The sequence below is a fragment of the Aythya marila genome (assembly GCF_965140915.1).
Source record: "Aythya marila genome assembly, chromosome: 3".
Lineage (NCBI taxonomy): Eukaryota > Metazoa > Chordata > Aves > Anseriformes > Anatidae > Aythya > Aythya marila.
In genome coordinates this window covers 54,708,975-54,727,737 of record NC_139044.1, presented here as the reverse complement: position 1 = coordinate 54,727,737, position 18,763 = coordinate 54,708,975, and the positions used below count along the sequence as shown (strand labels likewise).

The 18,763-nt window shown below is 38.1% G+C and overlaps 1 protein-coding gene across 5 annotated transcripts in view; it reads right to left on the bottom strand.

The window, feature by feature from the left end:
- The window catches only part of ARID1B (AT-rich interaction domain 1B), a 321,991-nt gene that overhangs the window by 272,401 nt on the left and 30,827 nt on the right, over window positions 1-18,763 (bottom strand). For all 5 annotated transcript variants that reach the window (XM_082757126.1, XM_082757129.1, XM_082757128.1 and 2 more), the window contains exon 2: window positions 17,069-17,263. In XM_082757126.1, the coding sequence (XP_082613252.1) occupies window positions 17,069-17,263 (195 nt within the window). The remainder of the gene's footprint in view (window positions 1-17,068; window positions 17,264-18,763) is intronic.

Below are 18,763 nucleotides of genomic sequence, written 5' to 3'. Positions count from 1 at the left end.
AAAACATACCACTAATTATGTCTAAGTAAAACAGCAGGCATTCCTACCTCAATAATTATTGCATTAGTTATTCCAACACCTTGATGCTTCATCCAGAGCAACAGTACCCAAAATTAACAGCTTCCCTGGCCTGCATAGGAAGGAATATCTCACTCAGGGCCTTGTCAATTCATGTCACAGTTACAGTAACATTCCTCTCCTGTGCAATCACACCAGTTTTGTTACCCTGCTGTCCTCTACTCCTACAGACATTTACTTGACTCTGCATTAACCATATCATCCATTGTGTGTGTCGTTGCTGGCTTCTGCTTCCCCTGCTCATCTAGAACCCTAGCACCAGACAAGGCAGTTTCTCATGATGGGAACAAGGCGTATTTTTACCTGTCACATCATCTGAGACTGAAAAGATTTAAAAAGCAAGACTGCATTAACAGGAAAAAAAGATGAAATTAAGTGTTGTGATAAAAGCAATTAATTGTTGCATCTACAGCACAAGTGTTTCCACCTGATGTATAAAAGTGCATTTGTTCAAAGCATGGTAGAATTTTAGCAACCTTAAAAATTGTATTTCACTTCTGTATTTCGCAAGAACACGATTTCTGCTCAATAAACATTATTTGGATAAAATGTTACTGAATATGCAGCACCAGGTAGCTATTTTATCATTTATTTGCAAGTATTATGCATTTTATAATAAATTAGCATAACAGTTCAGCAGCAGAGTCAAAATTTGTACCCAAGCATCCTAATTACCAGGATTCTTTCTATATTCCAACTCTAATATGTTATCTCATTTGCTCATTAGTATGTGGTATACATGCATCACTAAAAGCACGCAAATGAAATTATCATAAATATATAACTACAGTTACATTATTAGGTTTACAGAAATTTGAAAGAAAACTGAACTATTAAAGACTAAACTTACATATAAAATTGTAATAAATTGTGTATTAAGCTTAATTTATTCTTAAAATACCAAAAAAGTTCTAAAATGAAGAATTATATTTAATATAAAAACAGTAATAACTGTCTATTCATTGCCTACCAGAAGTAGAGGTTATTATCTGAAATAATAACTTGAGTATATTGTAACATGGCTCCCAGGCATTAAAAAAATAAAGACATTTATTAGCTATTAATAGAGCCAGACTAAATTGATATGATTAAATCATAGTTTAATCTACTGTTTAGTTTTATGAATTTGTTTAACTTGCTTCCTTTTGGTCAATTTTGGAAAGCAAACTGTTAAACAATATAAAGACACTTACTTATACCCAACGCATGCGAAAATAGACAAGAACAGACAGGAATACTTAGTATGCGTATGCCTGCATGCATTCTTGCATGGAATTTAGAACTTTTACTTGTTATTCTTATTTCTCTTCTAGTTTAAGAAGCAGAGAGAATCAAGCTGCCATATCGAAGTTTTTTGTTTTTTTTTCTAGGTGATGCAGATATTATCTTGTTCATGATTTCAAGCGAGCCAAAAAAAATGGCATTTCTGCACCTTCCGAATTCTCGTAATTTACCTGTTGTATCGTAAAAGCAGCAAAAGTGTATTCAATCTCCAGGATTTTCATACCTTCTACATGCATGTTAAAATGAAATATTTGCCTGATGACAAACGTCTCAGGTGCAGAGAACCAGTCTCCACAAAAAAAACACTCACATTTTCTTTGTAAAATAAAGAACCACTTCATTTTTAGTAATTAAAGTTCCTGGTTTCTGAAGGCATAACAATGTGTTATAGGTTTAATAAACTGACCACACTGCTGGAACATGAGATTCACCAGAGAGAAAAACAAACACTGACTGCAATAAAGCAGAAGGAAAGTGATTTCAAATTTACATCACTTAATACTTAAAAAGACCAAGTTAATTTTTTCAGATCTTTCGGGTTTATTTTGATTGTTCGAAGATATCCTGCATGAAGGAGATGGCAAGCCTGACACTGCGCCTGCATCTGGCCACCGTACTCCAGTCAATGTGCTTTCTTTATCTGTGAAAGTACAGACCACAGTTGGACTGAGCAATTCTTCCTAAAAACATCTGTTCCACACATCGAGATATACAAAGATCCACACCAAGAGATGGGAATAATCTCCTTCTCAACCTAAAAGGGCACTCGGTTCTTGGGAACTCTGATGACGGACAACATTCCCCAGCTTGCTATAGCCATTGTAGCTCTCTGTCTGAGCTCCATCTCCAGCAGCCATTCTAAAGGACCCCAAACTAGATTCAGCTTTCCGGTATCACTTTCTTTTACTCAGCCAAATATCATATTAATGCTTTTAAACTGCAGGACTGCACAAGGAACTTGCATTCAACTGATTATCTACCATGACCTTCAAAGCTTTCTCTGTCCCTGCTTTCCAGAAGAAAGCGATATCCTGTAAGCGAGACCTGCCTTTCAGTTCCTACATCACAGTGGACTGATTCAAATCAAGGTACTGAATATTAGTCCAGTCTTATCATCATTTAAATTGGCAAGCAGAAAATCTGGCATGAGTAATATATTCTAATCTTGCTTTGCATTAATTATTTTTTGGTTATTCTTTTAAGAAACATTTAGTCGCACTGATTGGTAAATATTGAATTTTGTTTTATTATTAGCTATAGCTCTTACACTATGCTTGGCAAGTCCTTTTGCTAACCAGAAAAACACATTTAAGTGTCCACACACACTTATTTAAGCAATTATGCACTTGGACAAATATTTATTCAGATCTTAAATTTAACATGCTTATTACATTAGAAAAATGGTAAACAGAACATTTCTTTCTTAGCAGACCATTTTTTAAGTTTACAATTAGCACTCATTTATAGTTGAAGGAATTTGACTCCTTTTAAAAACGGGTCTTCATTAGTTAAAGAAACCACTCTAAAATAAACTTGATCCACATTCAAAATATCTTTGTTAAACAAAACAAGAAATAGCTTCAAGAGCTGACAGTATTTTTTCCTACTAGTTCTACAGTTCTGACAAATGCTGGAGACAGAAACAGCGGGAGAGAATTAAGTTTTCCCTCAATTATTCATTTTGTAAAATACCTTTAAGCAATTTCCAAGTATCGCCTATAGAAACTGAACAAAAAAATTCTCTCAAATGATTTAGCTTACGTCCATTCCATCTCTGTGTAGCTGTCTCTCTGAAAGTAACAGACACATGTTTTTAAGTGTACGCAGTACAATTGCAAATCTCTGTGCATCCACAGTCATTATTATGCTTTCCTTATTTGAGCTCAACCCTTTCTCTATACAACACAGTTAAATTGTGGTCCTTAATTTCTTTTATTTATTTATTTTTTTTAAAGAAAAAAGTAATTTAGCCATGTAACAAGTTCACCTGCCTTTGAATTCCTCAGTGTCAAACAAAGCATTTCAAGATAAATTGTCACCTGCATTTACACACACATGCTTTTTAAAAAAAAAAATAAAAAAAAAAATCTCAAAGCTTTTGCTTTTCTTTTTGTGCTCTGCTCCCCAGCACAGGTACCATTCTTAAGGAACTGGTTATCCCACTTCTACTTCATTTCAGAGGTATCTAGCAGATAGTAGCTAGCACCCTGATCTCAAGCCTTCTGTGCCGGGACAGTAGTTCAGAAGCATTTAAAATCATTTGCTTTTGAGCACTGCGTGATTCAGAAATACGTAATACTGCTCTTGATATAGAGTACCACTTTCCCTCCCCTTCTACCCATTCAATTCTCTCTAAATAGGTTATAACCGTTTATGTTACCATTCCAGTCCCGGGAACCTTCCCACTAGATTTCAGGTAATACCAAGTAGATGAAATTTATAATCACAAATGAGAAATTTCTCTTCATCTTGTTTATTACCCTTGCTGCCAACATTAGGAGTATAGGCAATTAAATAGTTGTGATCACTTTTGTTCACAAGGCCATGAGGTAGATTTCCATGTGTGCTTACCTGTAGCTTTAGTTTTACCCTCCACCCTTACTGCTCTAGCTTGGAGTCCTTCCACCTGCCCTGGCCTCAGCAAATAGGTTCATCTATGGGAAGCAGCCCAGCCCAGCACACTCCCTTCTCTTCACAGATGATAGCTAGCTTCTCCAAAACCCCCAAACTTTCTACATTTTATAGTCTACCATATCAGCAGGTCAATTCCAGAAACTTTCACCTTTGCTTCTGCTTTGCTTAATGGAAAGGAAGTTGTTTCAGACACATCAACTGGATAAAGAGACTTTCTACAGGCTGCGGCCTCCTGGCAACAGGCATCATAACCTACCTTACTAACGTGAATTCTTCCAAAAAGAAGTCAAAAGACAGTCAGAAGTAGCTTCTGGTGGTAGGGGGTTGTTGCCTAGGTTTCATGTACCTAATGGGAAAAGTACATTTTCTTCTATCTTGTGTGAAGTTCTGAGACTTGGAAACGTCCCTTGGACATCATCATCTGGGAATCTCACCAACTCTGAAGTGTGACCCATACCTTCCTCTCCTTGGGCCAGAAAAAGCCTGTCTCAGTTTATTTTCCAGCCAGTGAAGCCATTTAAGCAGTTCAGCTCCAACAAGGCCCTCCTATCCTACAACACGGATTTCATCTACTTAATTCTTTTACCTTGGAATTTCTCTGATGCATTCCCTCACTTTTCTGTACCAGACAAAGGAAGTCCTTGCCACAATATTCCACACAGTCTCAGATTTAGGACTCTAAATCAGCGTTAAAGTGAGGTGTCCAAAGGTTTCCAGTCCAGATGAAGACACTGAACTGCAGCATCAAGACAGTCATATACCATCACCAGCTTCATTCAGAAGGATCATCAATTTTTTGTTTGCTTGCTTCAAGATTTACATTTGCACTCTTATCTTCACATGGTAGTCCTTTTTCTGAACAGTTATGAAAACGTGGCTCCATCAAAGTGACCACCATTTTATCTCTGCATCCAGATACACTTTTTGTAGCATGGGTTTAGATTTTTCCTCAGCCTACTGTCACTGCATTAGCATGATGCCCCACACGTGGAAGGGAGACATGTATCCCCTTGAGGCAGACCAGCTGATAACCACCGGGGTATTTTCACTAAGTTACTCTGAGAACAGCTTGCCAGAGGAAGTGGGGGCAGCAGAAGCCTCTCCCTGGCTACCTGTGAATGCAGAAAGCCTCCTGCACATCTAGATGTACCACAGCCATGAGGGCAAAATTGACAAGGACTGCACAACCTCAGGCAAATTTCACTCAAGGTCTTGGAAACCGATGGGTGAGTGGTGGCATTCCCAAACGCAAATGGGTTGTCCCCCCCCCAGTGACACCGGTTCCTCACACAGAGGGGACAGCAAACAGAAGCCTGACCACGTGTCCACAACAACTGCGCAGAATAATGCTGCAGGCTCCTATGATTCATTTATTTTTTTCTTCATGAGCAAGTATAGTGTAACTAACGATATTAACATTGCAATAAGGGCAAAGAAGTACACTCATGCCTCAGCTGATAAATATATTTGCAAGGCTAATTTCACCTGCAGCCACACAGCAAAAGTTGCCCCAAACAAGGAAACTTAAAAAAAAAAAAAAAAAAAAAAAAAAAAAAAGAAATCCATCAAGATAATGGCACAAAAATACAGTTGTACCTTGCTTACTCCCATAAGCAGTTAGCCTGACTTCAACTGTAGGAAAAATTATGGGACAAGAGTGAATTCACATCCTTGCAAGGGTCTCCGTCACCCAATTCATTCTGCCTTTTTCAGCACAACTGGGATTTTCACAGAATATCACATTCCAGGGTCTGAATATCTCAATTTGCAAAACAAGACGCTAACAGCATAAAGAACTCCACAAGTGAGCAAAAACGAGACTACGCTTTGAATAAAGCCACTGTTCAAATACCAGCTACAATCTATCGCCGAGTGTATGAAAATAACAAAGAAAGGTATCTCAAAGGAAAAATATTCAATCTTAGCACTCTTGCTGCATCCTTTAGGTGAGTCATTCACAATATTTGTTTTCAACTGCAATTTGACATACTCCACACCACGTGCATTACTAGATGAACACTACTCCTGAAAGCAACATAGGGAGAGTAAACAGTGCATTTCAAAAACAAAGACAGCATACAATAGAAACGTGCAGATTTACATTAGATTCGCCACAAAAATATCTCCAGGCTAATCACAAACTGTTACAGCATCCTCAGAATTTCCCACTGCTATTGTCTTCCCTTAACGGGAGGAGGGAAAAAAAGAAGAAAGCAGCGATTCAAAATGGAAGTTCAGTAATTATTTACAGCCCAATATGTAAACGGCAAAGTGACTGGCAAAGTTCTTAGCACATCAGCTCGGATGCATGTAAGCAAGACATTCCTTCCCCGCAGTAGGCGGCCCCATGTCAGGTAACTATGTGCTAGAACTTGTCCTGAGCTACCTGTTCAAAGGGAACTGCGCAAGAGCATTTCAAGCTCTGACAGATACCACTTTGTGCAAAAACATCCACGGGAGTATTACAAAAAGAGACAGCACTGATGTTTCAGCAACCCCCATGTCAAGAAAGGTGCTCTCCTGCGTTTTTATTGACATGCACAGAGCGGGCGATCACTCCTTACAAAATCAGCAATAGAGCTGCTGATACTGCTTACCTACTGGTGGTCTTCTCCTTTCCATTTTTACCAAACTCTGCCATTTAAGACCTAGCAGCCCGCTTTTCAGAGGCTGTTTGGCATTTTCAGAAATATCTAGCGAAATTTTGCATCTGAGACAATAAAAAGTACATAAGAAAACCACAATGCAATGAATTTATAGCATTTTATTACTACAGGACTAACAAGTGCCATTTTTTTTGCCCCTTCTTTCAGCAAATATATATAAGAATCTTGAGGACACTTAAATTTATCACATGCAAGGATTCGGGGCACAGTCACTTCTAACCTAGGGATGCAAGTTGAATACTTAAGTATTTCTTATATGTAGACACAATCTCTTCAAGTAAAAACTTGTTTTCTGCACTAAGTAAAACACTACATGCAGTGTGCATCTTTCCACATTCTTATAAACAGGCTTACAACAAGGTTCCTTAATAACTAATTTTTATCCTTTGGGCTATTTTTTTAAAACCAGTTTTACAGAATGCAGAAGTTTGAATTGCTTTAGATTTGTCTGCAAGAACTCCAGTAAAAACAGAGCAACTCATATGTACACGGGGCTGTGATATTTAGTCAGGTTTTTATTTTGCCATACAGGATCATAATGCATGCCAAGAATAAGAACATATTTTTAGTTACTTATATATGTGAAGGACAAAAATGAGATGACAAGAAAGAACAAAGAAAAGCCAACACAAGTATATATAATCTTTCCCTGGATATTCTTCAATTACTTTTTATGGTTATATTCCTCTTGTAACCCCTGAGTTATAGGCCTAAAGCAATGTTAGAAAACATTCTTTTTCCTGTAATGTAAAAAAAAAAAAAAATCAAAAAAGAAAGGCCAAGTATCCTCACAGTCTTGGCATTTTCTGAATCTACTCTTCAACATTTACTCAGGTCATAAACCTTAATCTTCAATTTGAGAAGGATACATGGGATTTTTTTTTCACAGCATCACCTTGGACAGCTGAAAACCCACCTGCCTGCTCTCTAACATCAGATATGACTTTATCCTTGGTGAGCACAAAGCCTGAAGTATCACTTTCTGCAGAACTTAAGGCTGAAGTTAAAATAATAGCTTCCTTCCTAGGACAACTTTCCAAACATAAAACGACCATAAATCTATTAAGTACACACTTCCCAACTCTGTAGAGGGATATCTTGGCCTCTGATACTCTTCAGTTTTGCCAACCAGCAATAAAATGAAACCAATGAAAAAAACAGAAACCAGTCATTTTGTGTCTGTCCTTTTAAATACTCTCCAGTAAGTTGGAAGAGTTCGAAAGATACCAAATTTCATGTTGACAGATGAGAAAGCTAGGAACAAGAACAGAGACATGCAGTGGCACTCCTCAAAAGGGGGAACAGGAGCTCCAAGGCAGCAGAGGTGCTTTCTGAGGAACCTCGCTTGCTTTCTCTATGCACAGATTCAATGTGTTTTTGGCATCAATCCTCACCTACGTATTTTTACTGAAGACCACATGCACAGAGCGAAACAGCTCAGGCACAGAGGTGACCCAGTGCAAAGAACGAGGCAGTTTTGCTAACCTGTCCTTTGCCAATCGGGCCTGTAAAACACACGTGTACATAGAGTCAAGATAAGTAATGTCACTTCTATAATTAAAACAACATCTTCCCTGAGTGGCCATATAAACCTTGTTTATTTTGATTGGATTCTTGTCTCAAAAGACATGCTATATTACAGTTTGCCAAGAAATAAGCAGAAATCTCTCCATCACTGCTTTGTGAAACATACTAATAACAAGAGCAATTTGTCCCTTTGACACATACAACAAAGCCAAATTCAGTCACTTTCCCAAAGGCATATTTCAATATAAGATTCAAATAAGTTTTTTAATGTTGTCCAGTCACTACATTACCTGTTCTGTGTTTGTTCTTAGCACACGAATGCAAAAAGCATTAAGTGACAACATTCAGAAGAGGAAGAAAAGGATGGAGCACACAAAGAAACAAAACAGACACTGATTTCCTCCACACTCCTCTTCCCCGCCCCCAAAATGCTTTATAAGATGCAAAGATCAAACACTTACCAGCTAGAATGCGAGCATTTAACACATTTGTTCTATTCCAGGCAAAGCAATGAATAAAATGCATAAGTACTAGAGAGGCACCCAAAAATGGGGTCACACAAGGTAACATATAAATAAAAGCCTACAAAAATTGAATGAGCTGTACACTGAAATTATTCCTTAAGTTCTCAAACCTTTTTTTCATTGTTCTTGAAAAACAATAAATGACCAGAAGATTAAAGTATTTACATTAGGATCTTTATATGCCTCCAGTTAATATAGTCATAAGGAACAATACAATTGGTTTCAGAAAAAGTGACCTAAAGACAATGTGGTTTAAAACATTTAAAATTGTTTTCTTTATAAAAGATTTTATAATTCATTTATCCCCACAAAAAAGCTTAATGTTTTAGGTGATAAAACACACTGCACTGAAGCATGTCACTGAGCATGCTTTGATTACACTGCATGGAATCCATGTCATTTAAGACTGACTTTAAAGAAAAAGGCATGGAAAATGCTTTCCGTTTCTTGCAACTTTTAAAATACTGCTGTGAAACTACTTTTTACATAACTTAGGCTGAAGCTAAATCTAACATTAAAAAAAAAAAAAAAAAGCTGCTGGTAACAATGAGAGCCTGGTTGTGAGTTCCTGAAATACCTGGTATTTCTGAGAGGTTTATCCTACCAAGAAGAAAGCTACCTGACTGTTCCAAAGTCACTAAAGTGAAGGATACTGACCTGTTTCAGTCTGAAATTGTTTAACTGACTTAAAGGGGCGATTCTGCCTATGTTGCTATCAGCTGAAGATAATTCACCCAACAACCCCAAACACATAGAGTGAAATCATGGGCTCTGAAGTCACAGCAGATTTCCCATCAACTTCAGGGAGGTTTCACTTTCTTATCTTTTGCTCTATTTTCAGCTGTGGGAAACACACTCCCTGTTTTTTTTTAAAAAAAAGCAAATTCTATTGCCTCCCTTGCATTCTCTAAGCAAGTTCAAATTTATGGACAATTGATAGTATCTTCTGAGAAACTTAGAAGAAGATAAAAAAAAAAAAAAATACTGAACAGCCCCCCAGGGACATTACGGAAAGTATGGTTACAAAAATCTTAACGTGTTCATAATGGGTCTGGATGTAATTTTGGTAGTTTGGAGTGCCAGTTATTCTTTGATGAATATTATTAACAGAAAACTACTATAAATACAATATTAAGAGTAACAATTCATTATTCCTTACCTACACTTTAAAACCTTCCTGGCACAGTCACTGCATGGCAGCTGTTGAATAGAGCAATGAAGCAGAGTTTTCTTAAGGCATGATGCTTATTTAACTTCAAATGTAAATAAACTCCCGTCCTGTGCTTCCATGTAAAATGAGCTGTTCACAAGTAAATGATTTTTTATCTTCCCAGCAAAGCAGCAAATGACCCTCTGTTCTCCACTTCTGATCACCAAAATCTATTTCCTACCTAACTCCAATTTGGGCTGACAGCTAATTTTTCTCCTAAACAAAGTTCTCAATATCGGAATAACTGCTGCTTCCTTAACAGCCACCGTTTTCAAAGCACCAACCCCTGGGCTTTGCATATGTGGTTATAGCTATTAAGTATTCAACACAAAGTACAATCATTTAGCAGTAACAAAAATAATTTTTTATTTGGCATAGTATGTTGATGGTTCTTATACACTTGCTATACAAATGTAGGCTGCTGCTTACTCCAGGACAGATATAAAAATTAGCATTTACTGAACATCAGTAAGTGAACAGATAAAAACATCAACCCTGTCTCATTTCCAAGCAGCCTATCACCAGTTGAAGAATCAGTTCTTTTTCCTTTTCATCCGACTTTTTTTTTTAAGCACCGTTTCAAAGAAATGATAGAAGCTACTGAAATGTTTCTATTTACCATAATAATGCAATTCTACTACTTTAGGGATTTTCCTTCGGTAAACAATCTCAGATGACCAGCATTAAGATGAAGAGCTAAACTACCATAAAGACCTGAAACTTATGTCAAATTTGATTCTGTGATTATCTGTAATCTGTGCTCACCTCTCTCTATAGAGTGAATTACACTCAATGAAAGGGATAATTCTAACGGAGACAATACAACATAAAGCCTTATCCTGCCATGAACTAAAGTAGCAGCCTTTTTTTCAATTTAGTCAATGAGGCTTAGTATACCGAAAAGAAAGAACCATACTAAACATTTTCCTACAGTCTGCACAAGCACACTATTTAGCATTTTCTGAAATCTGAAATTTAAAAAACCCATTTCTTTACATGACAAAGAGCACCAACTTTTCTTTGCAATTATTAACACTTGACCATCAAAAGATCTATTCTTAAAGATGACCTTACAAGAAAGACAAATAGCTGTGACTTCTTGTCCCCTTTTTCTGATTCATAAAAGGAAGGACTCAAACTTCACGCTCTCCAGGAAGTATTTCTTCTATTTATTTCAACTACAGCTTTTTTGCTGGCAGTTTGCAGCGGTTTGACAGAACAGCAGACACGCCATTCAAATCAAGTATTCTGAGAAATTATTTTCATTCAATATATTATGTTTTTAATGGAGGAGAAAATTGAGAAAAACTCATCTTTAAGATTTTCAACCTCTGCTTACCACTAAAGAAGGTCCATGAGCTAATCAGAGCTCCAACTAAATGTCCAGGAAAAATGCAAAACAAAATAAACAAAAAAACACACCCAAGGCAAATCAAGCAAAAATCCTGGGGAACATTTTTTTTTGAAGCATGCAATGATCAAAGCTTCACAATTTCTTTTTATGTGCGTGTATGAAATGCATCTATCAGTCTTTACGAAAAGGCAACACGTCTCAATGCTTTGTCCTCCGCCAGTTCTTTTTGAGAATCAATCATATTGATTCATTCTCTGCCCTTGCAAAATAAATAGGCTAAGAAATGAAAACTCTGCTTATTTCGTATATCTACTCCCTTAACCAATAACAACATCATCTGTGCTAAAAGCTGCTCGGGAGCACAAAAAACTGCAATCTATTCAATATTCTCTAGCTGGTGAAGGCAATTGCACACACACAAGACAACAAACATACCACTTGACTAGCACTCACCGTATACATGCGCTACATTTCAGTTAATAGTTCACAGCAAAAAACTTTACAGTCAGCCTCAATTTCTTTGCATATTTCAACCTTCCAGAATTAAAATTATTTCAGAAATAACACACACAAGCAGACACCCAATAGTAAACACATTTGCGCTTGCTAGCTTTAAAACTACCTGCCAAGCCAATAGCCAATTGATTTCCTTGGCGTAAATTCGACATTTCCAATCTGGGACATTACCCAATATGAGGACTGTAAACCCTTTCCTAAATGAGGTAATCACATTGGTGCTTCTATAGTTCTGGTTGACTTGCAGTTTCCATTACAATAAATCCTTGCTGCACATTCCCAGAGGTTTTGTAACTTCTCTGCACCTTTAAAAAAAAGTTACTCCTAGCTGAAATCTGTCACATAAGACCTCAAAAACAAACAACAAAAAAAAAAAAAAAACAAGCAAATTTTCCTTACTTAATCCTCAAAAAATCTGTACAAAAAAAAAAAAAAAAAGATAGAGAAAAAATATTTCTCTGAATATTTACAGTTCCACTTTTAAAACTGGGGACACTGACAAGGTTCATTTCTGCGTTCTGCAAATCGAGAATACAAGAAACGTGAAAGGGACAAGTGACTAGCACAGTTGTATTCTACAATATTTATCTAGTGAAAAAGAAAGAACAGACAGGCTCAAATCTCATAACTGAATTAGTGCTAGCAGGCTCAAGGCTCTGAGATGAGTGCATGATGAGTACTGAAGTGAAAAAGTACTGAAATACTGCACTTTAAACAGCTATTAGAAATGGCTATTGTACACATCCATGCAACTCTCCTTCATAAAGGAATTTACCATGCGTAATAGCAACATGTTCCTATTTACACAATGAGTTGTTGTTCCAGTCCATCAAGTACACAAGAATTTTTAATGCATCCTAAAAAAATCAATTAGGCAATGATCATCTGATTAAACAGCCACACCATACCATTCAATTCTTTCAAACATACTCGTAAATCCAGGCCTTCAGATTTTGCTACAAACTTCCAAAACCTACACAAACAGCATATTACAAGGAGCTGATTTTTAAGCTTAATGAAATTCAGCACAAACTAAAGTATTACATGCTATTAACCTGGAAACGCAACATCAGACACGGACAGAAAAACCTTCTTTTAGTAGGTACTCTCAGTTTTAATGTAAATGTTTTTACAAAGTATCAGAACACTTCCCACAGCACAGAGCACAGAAAACACCTTGAAAGGGCATCGGAATCAAAATTGGAAAACTGATTAGGGCGTCACAACCAACTTGGTGAAGGTCCAAAAGGTGGGGAGGGGGAATAAGTAGCTAAACAAAAAGAATGTTTGTTTTTTTTTTTTAAATCAGATCTTAAATATTCAGCCTACAGCGAAATACATTGCAAAACTATGCCTGAAGTATGAAGTTGCTAAGTATCCCTGCTTATTAGTCTTCTTAATTTTGACATCACTCTTTGCAATTCCAAGATGTATCTGAAGAAAGTCTGAGAAAGCTGGGGCTATCAGCCTGAAGAAGAGAAGGCTCTGGAGTGACCTTATAGCATATTTTCAATACTTAAAGGGATCTTATAAAAAAAGGTGAAGAGCAACTTTTTGCTTGGGCATACAATGACGGGACAAGGGAGAATGGCTCCAAACTAAAATGAGGGGATTTATATTAGAGGTTAGGAGGAAATTCTTCACTGTGAAGGTGGCGAGGCCCTGGCACAGGCTGCCCAGAGAGGCTGTGGATGCCCCATCCCTGGAGGTGCTCAAGGCCAGGCTGGATGGGGATTTGGGCAACCTGGTCTGGTGGGAGGTGTCCCTGCCCATGGCAGGGGGTCGGAACTGGGTGGGCTGTAAGGTGCCTTCCAACCCAAACCCTTCTGTGGTTCTGTGATCTGAGAGCTCAGAAAGTGGAAGTTAAACCTGAAAGTATGTGGTTGTTTTCTGTTTTCAAATACATACGGTTATCTCCCTGATGCCCTGGGAAAGGAGTACTAGTAATCCCCAAATTGCATTCCTCCTATGCAAACCAGAAGGGAGAGTACATGAAGTAGCAGTATTAAAACTCACATGCAAGACCAGCATTGTAAAACCCTGGGATGCAAACACTGGCCTTGCTGCAACTTGTGTTTCTATCATGTTGAAAACTCACAACCTAGACACAGGTGAACTTGCTGCTGGGTTTGCCTTGCCTCCTTTCCATCTCCTCCCACTGAATGGAGGGAAAACAAAGAAAACCTAAGCTTCCTAACAACATTAAGAAACCATCTTTGTTAAGTAATTCATCAACCACATCTATTGCCTACCGCCAAAAGAGAGATGAACCATCAAGTCTGCAATCCTACAAATAAAGCATATGATGCTTCTAGTAATAGTTTCCTCTCTTATATTTCCCTTTTTATGCAGGTACACTTTACAAGCTCATTTGATCTTTAATATCCTAACCCATGAAGACAATTTTACTGGAATCAGTCCAGAATTCTTTTTGTATTTATTTGACCCATACTGAATTAACTGGACATGCCCTTAATATCAGACAAAATGCTGTAGCCGTTTCACAGAACATATCCAACCCGTACTTTCTGGATTTCCTTCAACGTCCTGACATTTCCACACAGAATTCTAAGGAAGTTTGGGGTTTTATTTCAAAATTTTTTTACCAAGCATGCCTACAACAAACAGAAGTCTGAAGAAGATGTCTGCTACATTATGTAGAGACCACTTTTTCAACAGGTTAGCAAACTATGCTCAACACCCATGCTGCAGATAGGCAGAATGACAACATTTCATCTTTTCCACTCTTCAAACTTTCTGATGTCAGAGGACTCCCTCCCCACATGTCTCTCCTCCACCTCTGGCTTGCAGGCTGTAATGAAAGGCTTCCAATAGGAATACACTATTCCCTGCTGCAGCATGACCCCACCAGCTACCTACATCTAGGCAGTTACCTTCATTTTCATTAATTTCAGGTCGATCATTAGGGTGATGTTTTTCCATCTGTTCCTGCACTTACAGCATCCTATAGCAGAGCCTGCAAGTTAAAATCTGTCAAGTCCCATAGCTCCCACCTCAAGCCACAGCTCTGACTGACAAAGATCTAGACTTAACATTTCAAGGTCTTCTTCAAGATTCAAATATCTTTACAGCCTAACAAATAGCCTGCTCGTTCCATCCACGGAAACGGAACTGACACCCTCAGCTATCTCTGGGAAACAGCGAGCTATAACTTAAAATAAGAACAACCTCCCTCAGAAATGCTTCCCTCCCTTCCTACAGTGTGGCTTTCCACCCTCATAACCCACCTACCCGATGCCCTTTTTGCACCATACTTAAAACCAAAGAAGGTGTATGCTAAAGGCCCAGGATGATTTAACCGATCAAGCTTTCGGAAGTGTCTTGTGGTTTTCATTAATTCAATGTGACACTGTGAAGGACTCCCATTTTCAGAAAGTGCTGAGATTCATCTTCTGAAAATTTTGGCAAGATTATTTTTTTTATATATATTATATCTAGAAGTAGGCACATGCTACGCAGCCAATTTTAACAAGCAAAGCTAGGCTCTCCTTATTTAATATTCATGTCACAGGAGTAAAAATCCAGCCAGGAATCAAACTGTGGCATCCTGTGCCAAAGACAACTTACCACTCAGCTGGTAAGTTGGCAATTCAATTTACAAACCTGCATTCCTGCATTTTAATCCTTTGTAGAAAGGTGGTAATATACAAGCAATATGAAAAGAACTGGATTCAGATCATTAGAGGTTCACAAACCAAACACGCGAAGCTTTGGAGGCTGTCCAAAACAAAACCATGCCTAGGTGGTGATGTCCGTTCAATAAAAATTCAATGTCATAATTATCCTCTTGCTTTTTCCCCCCGAAGAGCATTAGTGCTCAGAACCGTGCTGCTGCTCGGCCAATTACATTAATGCCGTTAGAAGACAGATAGGGCCCACAGCCAATCGCTGTGCCAGGTCACTGCCTGCTGACGGGTAATTTACAATTAGCAAGCAATTAGCAAATGAAGTGAAAATTCAGCACTCATCTCCACATAACGCAGAATAACTCATTTTTAAATTAAAAATATGTTTTAATAACTTTAGTTTGGCTACTGCCTCCTTTTACCAGTTTCTCCTCCTTTATGACTGACAAAAGGCCGCGCTGTCTGAAGTGAGAACCACGTCTATTGTTTGATATTTCTAAATGAAATAACCTCTTCCTTACAGCTAGATACCTATTTAACAACAGAAAAGAACAAAAATGAGAACTGTTGGTAAAGGTAACATTCACTCAACTAGCGTATTTGAAAATTTCTAGCTCACTGAGCATCTGATGAACACCCTGTACCAGCAGACAGAATTAACAGAAATAACTGGAACTAGCCAAGCACCTGTCTGGGAGTCCGTAATCTTCTTTTCTTCTCTACATTTAACAGTAAATGACGTAAAAAGAAACTGATCTGCAACTAGTCAGTTGCACAAAACAAAATGCTGCTTCCCATTAATCATCAACTTATTAGCTTGGTATGCTCACAACATAGTAAAGAGCTCAGAGCTCCTTTTACCTACACTCGCAATCCTAAAAAAAATAAATAAATAAAAAAAATCTAAGAAAAATTTGCCAACATAACTTCTAGATAAATTTGTTTCAGTCCCACTCTAGAAAAATACTGTATCTTCCTTAATATGCATGGTATGGGTACGGTAATTAACCTTCTCTTAAAAGTGCAGGCAAAAATGCACAAGAGCATCATCAACAGTGAAATCCAAGCAGATTAAAGGAGATTCTTGCATGTTCCTTGATACCAAAAAATTAGCCTAACTTTTGAAGGAGTTATTGAGGCGAAAAAATTAACAAAAGTTACAGAAAACTCTTACAAAAGGAGGATGGGGGAGAAAAAAAAAGAGAACAGCTGATAGAAATACCTAACACATTTGCATGTACTGGACAACACTAGTGTTGCTGTGCTGACACCAGCTCTAGGTTTTCATCTTTTAGATAAATAAGTCGTGAGCCAGAAAGAAAGAATTAAAAAAAAAATAAATTAAGGAAATATACAAGGCTAAGTGATGTCAACCGAGAAAGAAAACTGATTATGTTTGACCTATTTTCCTCTCCAAGAAGACACCAGCAACAAACTAACCTCTTTTCTGACTGTACACAGTTTCAGAAAACATTTACGCTGTCAACATGAGGTATTTCCTTTTGAAACAGTCACCCTCCTTCTGGAAGAGACGAACTTATCTCTGAATTCTTCCCTTGCACCCACTGCACTACCACAACGTCGGAGAGAAGGGAAACCCACACGAGAGAGCGAAACCCTCCACAAACCTGCTGCTGCGGATACTGCATTCCTCCCATGGCGGCCGGGGCTCGTCCCTGCATTCCCACGGGGTAGCGCTGGGGGCCGGGGGGGCCGTAGGACTGCCCAGGGTAGGGGCTGCTCTGCTGCGTCTGAGAGTGAGGGTTATTGCCCATGCCGTACAACTGAGGTCTCTTCATCACCATTGGATCCATTGGACTGCCCTGTTAGTGAACACAAGCAAAGAATGGGTTTAGAGATACTGGAAGAAATGGGTCAGCACAGCCACGCTCACCACAGACAGGTCATACAGGCATTTGCTCAATACTTTATCCCTTTCTCCCAAAAAGATGAAAAATCAACATGGCATGCGAACAGGCAAAGTACCACAATTAGTTGGGTGGGTTTCTGAATGGTGAGTTTGGGACTTACATTCAAATATAAATAAATAAAATGAACTTTGCCCTCAAGTTTAGACATTGTCTCTCACCTACAAAGACAGGTATGATAATTACCCAATAAATCCCAGCTTAAGAAATAATTAAGTATGCTGTTGTAAACTGATTAGCAACATTGACTTCAACATGTAAACATACATCAAATCATGTCTATCAAGAGAGATACATGTAATGGGAAACCATTCAACCTTGAGAAAATGTCTATTTTCTTTCCTTGAAAAAAAGGGACAAGTGTAAAGAAAAGGAAGTTTCCAAAAAAGTGCAATGCTTCACAGCCTTCACGTCACTATCATATGCATTAGTAAGGTTCCAGATGACAAGGCAAGTCATAACCCAAAATTTACATAGACATTTATTTGCCTCTTTAACAGACCTCAGAAAATCCAAACTGAAATCAGTGATGGAGGGGGATGGGAAGCAAGGGGTGGAAGTTTTATTTTTAGACTTCTTGGCAGGACTTACCAACACCATAACAGCTTCAGGACGGGTGTCAACCATTGTATGGCATTACTCTCACATTTGATTACTGAGGACTAACTGAACCAGAAAAAAATACACTTTTGTCAAGTGCAGCGGCACTGCATTGTTAATATGACACCCATTTTTTAATTCCTGAGTGCCAAACAGTTGTATTCAACCAAGAAAACTGTTTTTTTTTTTTTCCTTTTTTTTTTTTTTTTTTTCTTTTTAAAAGCCTACCACAGTTTCATCTTAATGAGATTTCCCCCCTTCCCTCCCCCAGAAAGAGGTGTATTAATTCATCCAACTAGTCTGCCTTCCCTCCGGTAGCAGGATTCCTTCCTATGGCGTATTTTGTACATTTTTTCCAACAGTGCACTGCTGACCAGCTTTATTTTAAAGACTTGCAATGTAATGTGACTTCTGCAAGGCCTTTTCGGCTGCTATGTTCTGATGTAATAGTTACTATGACAATAAATTACTTTCTCACTCCCATCCCTGTTTCTTTTCATTATTGCTGTTTGTACTACTGAAACACTATGTTTCCCCCCTCCCCCCAATAACACAGACAGGTATTTCCCCTGTAAACTAGCCACTGCTTAACAGTTATATGTTGTTCTTACTACTTATTCCTTGCAAGGGAGTAACTCAAACCTTCTCCCCGTTTTCTCCAGCTTTCCCTACCTCTACCAACACCTGTTTGCTAGGAATGTGACCCAAACCAAATATAGTATATCCATCTCAAACGTTGCCATAATACACCTGCAAAACGTGGAAATTATAACCTCATTCTCACATGACACCTCT